The sequence below is a fragment of the Aythya fuligula genome, chromosome 1, assembly GCF_009819795.1.
Source record: "Aythya fuligula isolate bAytFul2 chromosome 1, bAytFul2.pri, whole genome shotgun sequence".
Lineage (NCBI taxonomy): Eukaryota > Metazoa > Chordata > Aves > Anseriformes > Anatidae > Aythya > Aythya fuligula.
The window spans coordinates 115,905,051-115,921,099 of NC_045559.1; the positions used below are offsets into that span (position 1 = coordinate 115,905,051).

General features: G+C 37.4%; 1 protein-coding gene across 2 annotated transcripts; it reads left to right on the forward strand.

Moving 5' to 3' along the window:
- The first annotated feature begins 247 nt into the window (after nucleotides 1-247).
- PWP2 (PWP2 small subunit processome component) lies at nucleotides 248-15,890 on the forward strand. Of its 2 annotated transcripts, XM_032205607.1 has the most exons (21): nucleotides 248-265; nucleotides 390-502; nucleotides 848-942; nucleotides 1,268-1,367; nucleotides 2,384-2,527; nucleotides 2,987-3,122; nucleotides 3,635-3,852; nucleotides 4,460-4,603; nucleotides 5,244-5,314; nucleotides 5,863-5,999; nucleotides 6,968-7,116; nucleotides 7,755-7,902; nucleotides 8,931-9,081; nucleotides 9,446-9,626; nucleotides 9,891-10,038; nucleotides 11,151-11,259; nucleotides 11,705-11,770; nucleotides 12,131-12,349; nucleotides 13,568-13,718; nucleotides 14,688-14,762; nucleotides 14,941-15,890. In XM_032205607.1, the coding sequence occupies exons 1-21, from the start codon at nucleotides 248-250 to the stop codon at nucleotides 15,095-15,097; spliced, it is 2,730 nt and encodes a 909-aa protein (XP_032061498.1). In that variant the 3' UTR covers nucleotides 15,098-15,890. The 2 variants fall into 2 exon arrangements, with proteins under 2 accessions (XP_032061498.1, XP_032061505.1); XM_032205614.1 differs by lacking the exons at nucleotides 248-265; nucleotides 390-502; nucleotides 848-942 and having other exon boundaries at nucleotides 1,310-1,371.
- Nucleotides 15,891-16,049: the final 159 nt, after the last annotated feature.

Below are 16,049 nucleotides of genomic sequence, written 5' to 3' on the forward strand. Positions count from 1 at the left end.
TTTAGGGCTGCTGCTCTGTGGGGTTCAGCCAGCCTGGCGCTAGTTTACACGCGAGGAAACCAAACTCGCGTGGGCTCCCAACCCTTCAGCCTTGGGGCTGTGCTCCCTGACGGGGATATCGGGGAGGAGAAAAGGGAGGTGCGGGCTGCGGGCCCGCCTCCATCTTGTGGACCCGCCTCCATCTTGTGGCCCGCCCGCCCCCTCGGCCGCATGCGCGGGCCGCCGGCCATTACACGCGGAGCCCGCCATGAAGTTCGCCTACCGGGTGAGTGCCCGCAGCGGCCGCCCCCCTCCTTCTTTCCCTCCCTCCCTCCTTCCCTCCGGCCGCTGCGTGCCTCGGCTCTAACCGCTGCCCTCTCCGGCTTCTTCTTTTTCCCTCCTCCTCGCAGTTCTCCGGCCTGCTGGGCACCGTCTACCGCCGCGGCAACCTCAGCTTCACCCGCGATGGCAGCAGCCTCGTCAGCCCCGTGGGGAACAGGATCTCCCTCTTCGACCTGAAGAAGTGAGCCAGCCGCGGTTTGCCTCCGCTTCAGGGGCTTAGCTTTCCTCAGGGCTTCTGTCTTGTACCGTCTATAAACACATAACACGGCCTAGAACATCACCAGCATTTTCCTATGGGGCAGAGTTGGGGCTGGTGCTTGTTAAACTGGGAGTCTGGTCAGGAGCCTCTTGCATCCTTGGTGTCTTATCAAGTAACTGCAGCAACTAATTAAAATCCGGAGGGGTTTGCATCAAAGTTGTTTCAGCAGGAATAATGCAGGCATCAAACCATATTTCATTGATACCAGTGATGACTGACATTTCCCCATTCTTGCACTCAGTTCGCTGTTTTGTCATTTTATTGCAGTAATAAATGTGAAACGCTCCCGTTAGCTACACGGCACAACATCGTGTGTGTGGGGCTGTCTCCAGATGGAAGTCTTGCCATACTGGTTGATGAAGGTACTTGCACAAACAAGTTATTTCTTTCATTAAAAAAATGAAGTAAAAATACTCTCTGAAAAGTAGGCATTCAACCTTAAATCAGAAGTGCTCTGCATTAAAAATTAAATCAGAATTTTGGCAGAAGGTAACTTAATTTACAGAACTTAGCGTTTTTAAAAGTAGCTATTAAGTTTTATTTTTCTTTATACATCATTGTACTTGCTGTCTTCAAAAGTTTCTGAAGTACTTTTTTTGAATAGGAAGAAAACCCTAAGTGTTCTAGGGTTATGTTTTCTTTGGTGATTGGATAATTTCTATGTTTCTTCTTTTTCTGCCCTCACAGAGGGAGCTGCCTTGCTTGTCAGTTTGGTTGGTAAATCTGTGATACATCAGTTCCATTTTCACAAGCCAGTGCACAGTGTCTCCTTTTCTCCTGATGGCAAGTAAGTAAAATGCATGTACTTCAGAATTAAATAACAGAATTACTCCATGCAGTACTTGTAATTATTAAAACATTCTGATCAATCAGGAAATGATACTTGTTAGTTAACACAGAAAAGATTTTGAGCTGTACCAGGACCACTTTACTGATAAAGTTGAACTGGAAAAAGAAAAGGAAAAGCAAAGCTTGGGAAGGTGCCCGTAACAGATGTTGTCTATGGTGGAACTTTTAGAAACAGAAATTTCTCTGTGAATCTTGCTGTCCTTCCATATTTTAGGGAGGGTTAAAGAGCCCACATGGGGAACGGTCAGTGCTGCAGAGTCACACCAGGGCACTCATGGTGCAGTTCTGGTGCTAACTTGGGTTTGTTGTCTCCTTTGGTAACATAGTGCTTTTTTTCATATCTCATTTTAACTCTACGGTTACTGAGCCAAATTGTGACATGAATGTGAGAGTTGTCAGAAGGGAGAGAGAAAAAAAAAAGTACAGGCTTCCCTTTTGGTGTCATTTCTCAGTTTGATTAACTTAATGTGATTGTGAATGAGTTTTTGCTTGGAAGTTGCAGTCACAGTTCTGGCTGTTACACTGGCTACAGGGCAACATTAAAAGAAATGTGTAACAGGGATACAGATGCATTGTGTTTGTGAAAGTGACCAACATATGGAGGTGAAGAGAGGTTGAAATAAAACATCTTATTTTGGATGTTTGAACTTTACCTTCCTGTGTGAGAACTAATGAATAAAAGTTTCATTATTCAACTTGACTGTTTTTTTTTCCAAATGTTCTCTGTCTCTTAACATACCTGTTCTCGAAGTTGAGGGATAATAGCTACGTAGAAATAATTTTATTTTTTTTTTTTTGGTTTTGATTCCGAAGTGCTCTGTATTTATCACTTGAGTAACATGGAAACCTTTTTAACATTATAGTGTTCTGTTACATTGCAGTCTGTACTGAAAAAATCATGTACTTTAACAGCTTTGTGTGCAATTCTGCTTTTTTTTTTCCCCTGTATGACAGAAAATTTGTGATTACAAAAGACAATGTTGCTCTTATGTACCATGCTCCTGGAAAGAAACGAGAATTTAATGCATTTGTTCTGGACAAAACATATTATGGTCCATATGATGAAACAACTTGTATTGACTGGACTGATGATTCCAAGTGAGTTGTTAAGCTAAAGCACTGTTCGCCTGCTTCCGTTGTTAACACTGTATGCATGTAACAGTCTACTTTCTTTGCTCTGAAGTATTTACTAGCTTTAAAATTTTATTTATACTTTAACTGAACGCTATATACATATATAGCATAATATATATGCTATAAATACTGTAGCTAAGCAGACTAGAAAGTACGAAATAGACGTGCATTAGGGAATAGCAATTCATTCTTGCTTGAAAATGCCTAGTTATCCATAAAAGAAATGCGTCTTGCAAGTATGAACACTGTTGAGCTTTTGAATATATTTAATCTCATATATCTTTGCTAGAGTTACTAACTTAAGTTTGCAACCCTCATATCTAAAATTGCTGTTTAAGTGGTGACTGTTGTCTTGCCATGCAGAATTTTCTCCGCCCACTGACTAGTCTTGCTAACTAGCTCAAATTGCCTTTTCTTTTGTAGATGTTTTGCAGTGGGAAGCAAGGACATGTCTACGTGGGTGTTTGGAGCAGAACGATGGGCAAACCTGATCTATTACTCACTTGGAGGACATAAGGATGTAATAGTAGCCTGCTTTTTTGAAGAGAACAGTCTAGATGTATGTACATAATGACACTACATTGTTGAATTTTAATATTAAAAAAGCTGAGGTAGAGTCTTAGCTGTAGATAAAGATGCTGACTTTTTTGATAGCTCAGAATTTTTAAAATATGTGGGTAGTGCCTCAGCTCATCAGCCATGAGTTTACAATTCATTGAATGTTTCAGGAAGTAAATGGTAAAAGGAGAGTAAGTTATTTAAAATCGCTCCCCCCAGAAGTTACAATTTTAAATATGAAGAGAATAATCAGCTGTAACTCGAACTGGTAATAAAATTGCCTTTGGTCTTTTCCACAATATTCTGAAGGCAGTGTAGAGTAAATCACCGCTTTCTCAGGACAATTGAATTTTCCAAACCTAATCATCTGGATTGCTAGAGGGCTAAGTAAAATATAATTCCAGTGATGGAGTGCAGACTTGTTATCCCTTCTGCAATTCTGTAGTCAATTCTAACAGGGTAGCAGATTTCAAAACATCTGTTAAATAATAATCATACGTTTATTTATTCTAGCTGTACACAGTTAGCCAGGATGGAGCTCTTTGTGTGTGGCAGTGTGATACAGAGCTTGATGGTTTGAAGCCCATGCCTCCTAAAGAAGATAGGAAAAAGAACAGAATAAAAGAAGATGAAGAGTTTCTTGAGGAATCTAAGGGTGAAGAAATTCATGGAAAAGCCCATCCAAATGAACAGGAGATTAGAGAGAAAGTTAAATATTCACGTGTTGCAAAGTAAGTGATTTTCAGTTTTCCAAAGGCAGAATTTTTCTGGGAGTCTACCACATTGGTCTTTTTTCACCATTTATTCACTCAGTAATGTAAAACTCTGCTCAGGATTTAGCAATTTACTTTAAATCCCATAATAAATAGTTTCAGTAGAATGTTCGTTGCCTTACCTTGACTGCATGAAAGGTGATACCTTCAGAATAACAGGTCAGTATTATTTGATTAGTGTAAGAAATATGGCATATGTTTTAATGTTTGAAATCCCCCCCCCCCGAAAAAAAAAAAAAAAAAAAAAAGTAAGGAGATCATCAGTTCATATGTTAACATTCTTCTCTTTTATTGTATGTGGTATCACTGTGGTGTCACTTCTTACAAGATTACTGTAGCAGTTGTAAACATTCAGAAAAAGGAAGGGAAGAGAATTAGCTTTTTACGAACTATATAAAGTACGTTTTTTGTAGTATATAAATATATACATAAAAATTCTAGAAATAGTGCTCTTGAGTTTTATTATAGGATATTTTCAAAATACTTGACCTACATTGCAATGCAACTATAACGTCATACTTTTATTTTGTATTCAGTTTGCTTCTCTTATTTCTTTGATGCCCAGGTATTTTTTCAATAAAGAGGGAGATTTTAATAACCTGACATCTGCAGCTTATCACAAGAAAACACACCTCTTGGTCACCGGTTTTGCTTCGGGAGTCTTTCACCTCCATGAGCTTCCAGATTTCAATCTAATCCATTCCTTGAGGTGAGGTGAACGGGGTTGTGGTTGGTTGATTTGGTTTGGGAATAAGGTCTGTGTTTTTTTTTGTTTGTTTGTTTTTGTTTTGTTTTGTTTGTTTTTGGTTGGTTTGGTGTGGTTCCTTGTTTCTTTCTTTGGTTGAGAAAACACCGTCTTTAGTAGTGAAGGAGGAGCATCAGAATAGAAGAATATGCGTAGCAAATACAGTTGATACCTGGAAAAGAAGAAAGTTCTACATATTGAAAATGATCTATAAATTGTCTCTAGTTTGAAAAATAACAATATTTTTCCATTGCTGTATGATGCTAGCTAAAGAATGCATTATTTCTGTGTATAAAAGAAACAAAAAGCAAACACCAAAAAACAGGTTTACTTTCTTGAATTCAGTTTTACTCTGTTACTAGCAAGTATGTCTTTGTTTGGGATATTGATATTCTGTCTTTATTACCAATAAGGCAGTATTGCCCGTTTAATGTTACTGAGTATAACAAAAGAGACAGTGTATATGCTGCTTCTGATGTTACAGTGATACAGAAAATTCAGTAATCCAAGATCATGCCTGAAAAGAAAAAAACCTCTAGTTTCTCAGATTTTAAATTTTATTACATAAGGCTTGAAAATGTAAATAATGGGTAATTTTCTTTAGTATTTCAGATCAAAGGATAGCTTCTATTTCTATCAACTGTACTGGTGACTGGATTGCCTTTGGATGTTCAGGTTTGTAAATTTTTTTTTTTGGTCTGTGGTCATGAAAAATGAGGAATATCGTGGGCATACAAGTCCAAAGTCTGCCTGTCCTTGAAACCAAATGTTAAAACTTTGCTAATAATTCATAGTCTCATTTCCATAGTGTCTGGCACATATCCCTAATCAGGTTGTCCTCAGAGTTCTTTTGATTCTGGGATAACTACAGTATCAAAGATAAAAAATGCAAAATGAACTGACTTGACGTAAACATGAAGACAGAGTTCCATCCTAGCATATTTCAGATTTTTGGCTGTTTATCAGCATGCATCTATCCGTTTATTACCAAAAGTGAGTTAATAGCATTGTGGTTGTAGTATGGAGGATGTTAAGCCAAGTAACCTCAAATTTTTAAAAGAAAAATGACTTCTATTAGGACTGATCTATGCATAATGGAACCTGTTTGCATCAACAATTTTTTTTTTCTTCAGTTGTTAGGTGCAAGTATGTGATTTTTGTCGTGCATTTGCATGTTGTCATCATTGGATTTATAATCCTGGTTAATTCTTCTGTGTCTACAGGTTTGGGTCAGCTCCTGGTATGGGAATGGCAAAGTGAGTCCTACGTGCTGAAGCAGCAGGGCCACTTCAACAGCATGGTTTCATTAGCATATTCTCCAGATGGACAATACATAGTAACTGGAGGGGAGGATGGAAAAGTAAGTGAGACAGTAGTATTGAAATACGATTTTCAGTTTTAAAAAGATAGAATGGAAATTCAAGCTCTGTAACCATAATTAGTACATATTTCTTTCTTAAAGAAAAAAAGGCAAGGAGACAAAAAGTATGACCTCATTTTATGTTTTGATTTTCCTTTGCACAGCATATGCATTTTGATGTGTTATTATTGGTATCCTCTGCAGATTGCATCACTTAGGTTTTTTAGCAGCTATTCTTTCATATAGTTGCAGTAAGAGGAAAAAAAACTTATTCATCAAATGTTAATGTATGTCCATTTGTGGTAGTTCTGTGGTACATGGAGATGAATAAATTTTCGGTCACCCAACGTCATGCCCTTTTATTAATTGATTTTAATGGGAAATTTACTTCAACTTACTTCTAAAAGTGCAATTCCCAAACAGATTTTTCTGCAATGTACCATTAGAGAAGCTTGCTATTTAAAAGAAAAATGATCTCATAGTATTGAAATGGAAGGCTAGGTGTACAAGATACAGGTACTTGTTTTTTTTTTTTTTTTGGTTGGTTGGTTTTTGTTTTGTTGAAGAGTGTTTTGTAGATTAATCCAAAAATGACATGGGATTTTGAAGATCAGTCCCCAAAACATTAAAGTGACAAAGTTAGTATCTTGTCACAATCAGGAGCTTTGATGGGGGGAAAAAGAGACCTGCTAGTTCCTAGTTTTAATTTGAAATCAACTTTGTTTCAAAAATGTTTTGATTGTCTTCACTTAGATTTCCTTGTTGTATATTTGCCTTTAGGGGTCTAATGATAAGCTGTGTGGCTCTATATGCCTCACTTGCATACAATTTCTTCCAACTGGATTGAAAGTCCCTTATGCTGTTGCAGAATAGCAGGGCTAACTTTTCTTTATTCTTCTGCTGCCTAATCCTTTCTTTCTGCATGAAGAATAGAGATTATAGGAAGGCTTCTCTCGTCTCTCTTGCAGGTGAAAGTGTGGAACACTTCAAGCAGTTTTTGTTTCGTCACTTTTACAGACCATACGAGCGGCGTAACTGCTGTGACTTTTACTTCCAGTGGCTATGTCATTTTGAGCGCTTCCCTGGATGGAACAGTGCGGGCCTTTGATCTGCACAGGTAACTTACCATAAAGCTTTTGTTTAGCATTTGGTCTTCAGCCCTCACATCCCAAAATGCAGCAAACTACTGATTGCTGGTTTCAAGATCAGGTTACACAAATGTGAGTGGTGCTTTATTGATTCTTGGTTCAGTCTTTGATTCTGACTTGGATAGTAACTAAGGAATCCTGCCATTCCATCCAGTTCCTATGAACAAAATTCTGGAAGGACTTTACTCAGAGAAGCTGGAAATCCAGTAAGATCATTCTTTGCCTTTGCTGTTCAAACAGGAGGAAGGCACCTGTCTAACAATGTTTGCCATAGTTACAGTGGTTGAGCCATTAAAATACAACTGTGTACGTGACTGGATGTGTAAACAAGCCTGTGTTATCTGAAGAATAGAAATACACTATGTAACAGAAGACAGCTCTTCTGTTTTGAGTATTTTGGGCTGTAATTTCTGCAGAATTAGTAATAATTTTTTGAGTCTTGGAATCATGCTGAGGTGTTTGGGTCTCATTTTATACAAACATTTTTTTCCCGTAGGTTGCTTAAAAGACTTAAAGAATTTAATTTTATGTTTAAAAAAATGTGTAAAATGCATGTTTAAAACTACCTGAAATGTTTTTTTGTAATTTATTTTCATTTTTACAACAGATACCGTAATTTCCGTACCTTTACTTCTCCACGACCAAGTCAGTTCTCTTGTTTAGCTGTGGACTCCAGTGGTGAGATTGTGTCAGCTGGTTCCCAGGATTCCTTTGAAATATACATCTGGTCGATGCAGAGTGGAAGGTTGTTAGATGTAAGGACTCACAATGTACTTGAAGTTAACACAGAATACGTCATGGTGATACTAAGTAACTTTGCTATTAGTTGGAGGACTTTAATACGCTTTAATGAAGTGTTTTCTGTTTGTATTTAAGAACTGGAACAAAGCAACACGATTTCCTGAAATGTTTGAGTTATTTCATTGAGCTTATCCTGTATTTTTGTGGGAAATATTCCTCAGAATTTTTGAGTCATGAGCTCTTTCTAGCTGCTGAAGTAACACAAGTATTGCTGAGGTATTACCGTGCTGTGACACGGTAACAGCGTCATTACTAGTTGTTTAGAGATGTTTCATAGACATGAAGAAATTGTAGGTGCTATCCTAAGATCAATGCAGATTCAATGGACGGTTTTGCTATTTTCTATTTCATTTGCTATTTAATGCTTAAGCATTATTGTATATCTGACAGCCAAGTAGATGAACTCAGCAATTTTTACATTTAATTTGGTGCAGGTGGCGAATGCAGAGCATTGATGCTATCTCTCCATATACTTGAGTGGATTTTCAGAGTTTTGGGTTTAGTTCCTTTGCATGATTTCTGTTGAGAGAAGTAGGAGCTCCATGATTGAAAAAATTGTGTTACTCTTATTCACAGTTTTTGTTAGTGTGTTTTCTTAAATGTTTTCAGTTGGAGGGCATCTTGAATTCTCAGTTCAATGACTTGATTTTTCACAGTTGCTCTCCTACTGATAAGAAGGGAAAAGAGAAAATAAATGCTCCCTATGTCTTAATCTCTCTAGAGTCTGTGCACTATTTGAGTAATAAGAGTGGTTATAGATGCCTGTGCAATGGTAGCACTGCAGTGAATTCAGTTTTTTAACTTCTGAAAATAAAAAGTTGAGAGTCATTGGTATGGATCATTCCACACATCCAAAACTTACCACAAGCATGCGTGGACAACTTAGGTGTAGTTCAGTTGCTACATTTAGGGTTTGATGAATGCAGACTGTATGAACTTCAGTTTCTCTTACCTAATTCCACGTTATCTTTTCTTTTATTAGGTGTTAGCAGGTCATGAGGGCCCTATCAGCAGTTTGGCCTTTAACCCAGTGAAGTGTGTTCTAGCTAGTGGCTCTTGGGATAAAACGGTCAAGTTATGGGATATGTTGGACAGCTGGAGAACTAAGGAGACACTAATGTTGAACTCAGACGGTAATTTTAATTTCATCTTTTATCAAATATAAAAATATTATCAGAAATGATGCAACAACAATAAAAAGCAGAACATGTCAAATACAGAAGTCTTTTTCTTAATGAAAACAAAAAGTTGAGGTAGTTCTCTATAGCACTTTAACAGTGCAAGAAATCCTTCTATATAACCACCTCCAGTTTTATAATTAGCTAAACATTTGTATTTTGTTCAGAGAAGTACTGTCACGCTTGTTAATCTTTAGCTTTTTCTAGTAGTTGCTGAAATGCTAGAAAAATATAGGGTATGTTTTTCCTGGAAAAACAGTCTTTTTCTTTAGAAAAAAAATCGGACCATGTTTTTAACGATTAGTTTAATTCTTTGCAGTTCTTGTTGTTGCTTTCCGTCCTGATGGCAAAGAGCTTGCGGTTGCTTCTCTGAATGGACAGATAACATTTTGGGATCACGAAAATGCAGTGCAAGTTGGTTCAATTGAGGGAAGACATGATCTTCAGATGGGAAGGAAAGAGCTTGATAAAATAACTGCCAAACAGTCAGCCAAGGGGAAGTAAGTAAATGAGATAACAGTTGCTGGGTTGCAACTGCGTAAAAAGTTATGGAAGTATTTCGAAAAGTCATTGGAGTTTTAAATTGTTTATTGTTCATACATTGTAATGTACCAAAAGTAGTTGATTGTAGTAAAATGGTTTTATATGTGAATGAAGATTCCACTTTTTCAATGGAATTCTTTATTTTTCTGTCTTGACGCTGTAGTTGTCTTTTGGCTCAGATGTGGCAATGAAATTAACTACTTTCTATTTTTCTTTACCAGATCTTTTACTACTCTGTGTTACTCAGCGGATGGTCAGTCTATTCTGGCAGGTGGATTGTCAAAATTTGTCTGTATATATAATGTCAAAGAACAGATTCTTATGAAAAAATTTGAGATCTCATGCAACTTATCTCTAGATGCAATGGAGGTATGTGATTATAGGAGTCGGTGTCCCCCCCCATCCCACTCCCAAAACTTGGATTTTGGTGTGACATCTAATTTAAATGCCATTCATGAACATTTTGTTAATCATGGGTTCATTTTGTTTTGTGCAGAGGTCTGTAAGGAGAAGTTATTTCTTAGAAAACAAAAATAATTCTTTAAATTTAACTAAAACCTTGCCAGACGGCAGTGTGTCTGTATTAAATCAGCAGAATTTTTAAGCATAATTAAGTCAACTGGCAGTTAACTTAAAATTAATGAGATAATATGAAAATTCAAGTGACTGACGTTTTGTGCTAAGCTCACTTTCCCTGTGGGTCAGTTGCTTGTGCTGGCAAAGAGAAGGAGTTGAGAACGGGAAAATATCACTGCAATTTACCAAATGCTGTTCCTGAACAGTGCTCAACTCAAAATTAAGTTCCTTTAAAAGTAAAATGAATGATGAAAAACAACGGGAGAAAAAAAAAATCCAGTAAGACTTGTTAACGTCTCCTCAACTGGAAGAATGATGAAAGCTCTAATGTTCATGTCAGGTTATATTTGACTGTGGTTCCAAACTTGTTTCTTTGACAACAATGGCTTACGAAACAGCCTTCGTTTCTGTGCTGCTCCTTATTGTGCCAGCATAGCTTAAAAGGATACCAGGAGTGAAACAGCTGGAAAAGAATCCTGGAGGAGAAGGTGTTTAAAAATTGGGGGGTGGGAGGCATTCTAAGCATAATTTTTTCTAACAGGCTGATTACATGACCATTAATATTAGCACAGTAAGATTATAGAAGCTGAAGGGGGGGAAAAGCAGGACTGCATTTGAGGAAGTGGTGCCCCCTTACGTAAAATGGTATTTAATAATGTCAAGCCACAGTCTGAACCAAGTTTTGTTGTTGTGAGGCCATAAGAATGAAGCAGCCTGATTCTTACCTGTGGTTGGCCTGCTATTGTGAAATGATTGCACTTCTCCATGAGTTTGTAAGAACTTGTGGAATAAATTACAAAGAAATAATCACTAAATGATTCCTGAATGTTATGGAGCATTTGTGGGATTAACAGGTGTTTGGGAGGAGATGGAGTGCAGTGAATGGAACTTGTGTGTTTTTCCAGGAATACCTAGATCGGAGAAAAATGACGGAATTCGGCAGCATGGCTCTGATTGATGAAGGGGCTGGAGATGAAGATGGTGTTGCTATTCCTCTTCCTGGAGTAAAAAGAGGTATGGCTTTTGGCCTCGCTGTCTTGTTACTAGTCTTGTGTGGATCAGTTTGACTCTAGAGTAGATACCAGCTGTGAAGGCTTTGGATTGTCCAGCTCAGTGTTGTGGTTAACTTGAATGTTCTGTGGCTACAGAGACTTGTTAACGTGAATTCCAGATTCTGCTGAACGTGGAACCCATGAGGCCCAATTTTATTTTTCAGTTGCTTGCTTTTCCTCTGATCTCTAATCACAGCAAAATTCAGTCCTACCACTTCGTTTAGCGTATTCTAACTTGTAAGATCTCTTGGACAGGGACTATCTGTTACTTACCATGTCTTCTAACAATGCCAAGTTTTGACATGTTCCACATTTTTTGGCGTAATGATGACAGCACAGTTGGAGTTGATAGGTAGGCTATGAACATTTGGTGGAGGTATTAAACCACTTCTCAACTTTTCTTGTAGGTGACATGAGTTACCGACGCTTTAAGCCAGAAATAAGAGTGACTTGCCTGCGATTCTCTCCGACAGGTGAGCATTGATGGTGATTTTTTTTTCTTCCATATAAAACAAGCAAAAGAGTAGAACAAAGGAAGAGTAACAGTGAAGTGCAAATGCCTTTGGAGATAGTTTGTTCAGATATTCTGCAATGTTGATGAGTTAGAAGTGTTGTCTCTTGTGCAGTGGGTAATTAGGAAACTTAAGCACATACTACTTTGAACTGGTATTTTTCACAAGCATCGTCATTGCTGACAGGTTCATCAGTGATGCGCTATTTTCTGTCTTAGATCTGGTAAGCAATGAAGAGTCATTTGTTTGTCATTCATTACTCTTGTGCTTCTGTCCTAGAAGACTCAGCTTTGTTCTTAAAAACTGTTGCTTCTTTTCTAGGACGAAGCTGGGCAGCCACCACCACAGAGGGTCTTCTTATCTATTCACTGGACTCTGGGATGATTTTTGATCCTTTTGAGCTAGACATTGATGTCACACCCAGCAATATACGCAAAACACTGCATCAGAAGGAATACGCTATGGCCATCATCATGGCCCTCAAGCTGAATGAAAAGAAGTTAATTCAAGAGGTTATAGAGGCTGTACCTAGTGATGAAGGTAAGTGGGTCTTCCATAAAATTTGACTTGAGCTAATCGTGAGCAGAGATGTGTAAGCCAAATAAGGTGAAGTGTAAAGGGCAAAGTTAATCTCTAAGGAAGAAATAAAGAAGTTAAAATATTCCAGGACTTGAGTCTTTTTACTGTAGCTGAAGACAGTGAGAGAGGAAAGGATGATCTTTGGTAAAACTGTAACATAAGTTAACACCAAAAGGTCTGTGTGGTTTGTTTTTGTTTTTGTTATTTTGTTTTTGTTATTTTGTTTTTGTTATTTTGTTTTTGTTATTTTGTTTTTGTTATTTTGTTTTTGTTATTTTGTTTTTGTTATTTTGTTTTTGTTATTTTGTTTTTGTTATTTTGTTTTTGTTATTTTGTTTTTGTTATTTTGTTTTTGTTATTTTGTTTTAAAACAAATCTACTGCGTGGTCGCCTAGGGACTTTTGAACATGGAATTTGATCAGGTCCAAATGTATAATGTATAATGTATAAATGTATAATTCATATAATGTTTTTGGACGTCACTTCTCAGAATGTGCTTGATGTTAGAGGGGCTTAGCAAGTATGCCTGTGTGATGAAGACGGTCAATTGGACACTGGACTGTAGCATCAAGAAAGGAGTCGGCATCTTGAGGGAAGTGATTGGTCTCTTCTGTGAGACCATGTTATGGTGTCCAGTTCTGAGCTCTCCAGTACAAGACAGATATTGATGTTCTGGAGCATCCAGAGGTGGGCTTGGGATGTTACTAGAGAGTCAGAGTACATGACAGCTGAGGGGAAGCTGAGAGAACTGCATTCGTGTAGTCTTCGGAAGAGAGGAGGCCAAGGGAGGATATTTTTACTGTCTTAAAGTGCCTAACAGGATGTTAAAAGGCAGAGCCAGATGTAGAGGTGCACAATGATATGAGAAAAGCATAAACTAATGTAAATACACACGTTATCAAGGACTGTGATCATGCAAACCAAAGAGATTTTAAGTTAACCGATTTCTTTCTTTTAAATACAATAGTGGTTGGAAGGCCAAAGGAGGAGCAACGTGCTTCCCGAGAGGCTGTGCCCTGAAATACAATATTAAATATCAAACAGTTGCCCAGACACTGCTCTCTTCTCCTTATTCTTTCTTCTAGTTTCTGTCATGTTATTCTAAATAGTAATTCAACACTAATGTGTATGTGTATATTTGTTTCGTTTTGTTCACTTTTTGTTTTCTTATTTGCACAGTTGAGGTTGTCTGCTCATCACTCCCAGATCTGTACGTGGAGAAGGTGTTGGAGTTCCTGGCCTCTGCCTTTGAGATATCTTGTCACTTAGAATTCTATCTTATTTGGGCTCATAAGTTGCTCATGCTGCATGGACAGAAGTTAAAAACAAGGTGAGCTCTTGTGAAAGTCAAAAAGCTGACAAGCATTATAAAATACTTGTCAGTTTAGGGCTTTCCATTGACAATTACTAGCATTCTGGATAGATGCATACACGATATTTGAAACTACTTTACCAACCAGTGTATATGAGATTTGGAACGCATGATAGGGTTTGTAAGGATAAATTATGTTTTTCGAACATTGAAGGTAAAACTTCCCACAGCTTTCTTAGCCTGTATATGCATAAAGATTTGAAGAATGTTAGTAGGATCTTCTGAACTGTGTTTTAAAACTCCTATAAATGTTAAATGTAACTGAAAGATAATGAGCAGGTACTGACTGCATTTTACAGACTAGCTTGTAATTCAGGCATGTACTGTGGCTTATTTGTGCTTTGCCTTCCTACATTATTCCTCATAACTATGTGTGCCTGCCCTGTGAATTATGTTCAGCCTACCTTTACTCCAGAGTTTATGGACATCTTGGAACAAAACTAGGCAAATGAGGAGGTTGGTAGCAAGTGAGAGGTAGGGAGTTATTTGAGACAGAGTCCTGCAGGTTTAAATAACAGTGCAATGTCTAACTCTTATCTTTGCCTCAGCAGTGGTACTGGTTGAGTGACTGAAATGATGAGAACAAACTTCATGCTTTTGTGTCTGTAGAAGCAGAGTATTTAAAACAAACTCCTAATTGTTTGGAAAGTACTGTAGTACTTGGAAGAAACTGTGGTCATTACAGGAAGTACAACTAGTTCTTCATGTTGCAGCTGGACATTAGAAAAAAAATTGGCAATAAATTTTGAGTATAATCATTGGCACAATCAAAAGCAAAAAGCTTTTGTTTGTTTCATGTTGACTTTTAAATACAAACATTTTAGGGTAACATGCATGCTTGTTAAAATTTTGAGAATATAGAACAGTTACAGATTGCCACATGGAACTATAGATCGCACTGCAAGTTGTGTATTTTCTGCCTTTAAGGTCACAGAAGCTGCTGCCCGTGATACAGTTCCTTCAGAAAAGTATCCAGCGTCACTTTGAAGATGTTTCCAAGCTGTACGTATTGCTAAATTTAACAGCTTAAATCAAATCCTGCAGTGTGGGGTAATCTGCAGGATGATAGTTCAGTATTTGAAGTTTCAAGACTGTCTTCTCTCAAACATGTCTTCTTTATTGGTATACTTTAGGAGAAAAAGGAATCTGGTTTCTAACATGTTCCTGTTTATTTTTACAGCTGTGAATGGAATATCTACAATATCAAATATGCACTGGCCATTTCACAACAGCGAGGCATGAAACGTCTGGCAGAAACATCAGTAGATGAAGAAGAGTCGGAGTCTGACAGTGATTATCTTATGCAAGAAGGTCATAAAGACAGTTTAAGTTCCTAGTGACTCTTCATGGGAGGGAGAAAACTGAAGACAAAGAGAATTTATGCAGTGGTATTCACTGAGACTGAGTGGCCCTCATAGTGGCATAATTTAACTCTTTTTAAACAGTGTGAATGGAGTTTACATGTGAGTTACAGAAATGGGGAAAATTTAGGATGAAATGCCATCCATGGTATACTTTGTGTAGCCTTTGGCCATAACACCAATGATGTGCTTGACTGCATTGGTTTAAGTTTTTTTTTTTTTGTTCCTGGTTTCAGATACAAACACATTTTTGTCTTATCAGTGAAGTTAGAAGAATGGCTTCAAGGAATGGATTCTTTATTAAAAACACATTGTATATAAATCAAGTATCATGCATTATTTGTCATGAAGTCTCCTCAGACTTTGAGGTGGACTCTTTTCTTGACCATGGTTTTTATATCATTTTTAACTGGAAGGCTACATGGCACCCAACTTGTTTCATTAAAAAAAAAAAAAAGGTTTTTAATACATGTATGTGGTGTTGTTTGATCAGTGTTAAGTGTACCCATTTTTCTTGTTTCTGTAACTTACAAACCTGATGCAGTTCCAAGAATAAGGATAAATGATATATCCCCTAATAATGATTATGGCAACAAAGTTACTGTGCTGTACAACTTCTGCAGGAGTTTAATCTGTTATACTGTAGTAAAAATATGGTTAGAAATTGTCAACTCAGTGTAACTTAAATTGTAAGAGAATGTTACAAATGTTTCTCATAAAAGCCCTTTCTTGTCTTTTTTTAATATATAAAAGTTTATTAACATAAAAATCTGAAACTTCAATTTTCTGTCTGTGAATTGGCACAGGAATTGCTCAATGATGATGTTGAAGTTCTGAATGCAAAGAACCATATCCATTTTTGTGTTGCTTTCAAGCCATATACTGACAGGACTTTGTTGGTGAACACACTGCACGAGAAAGATGTGGA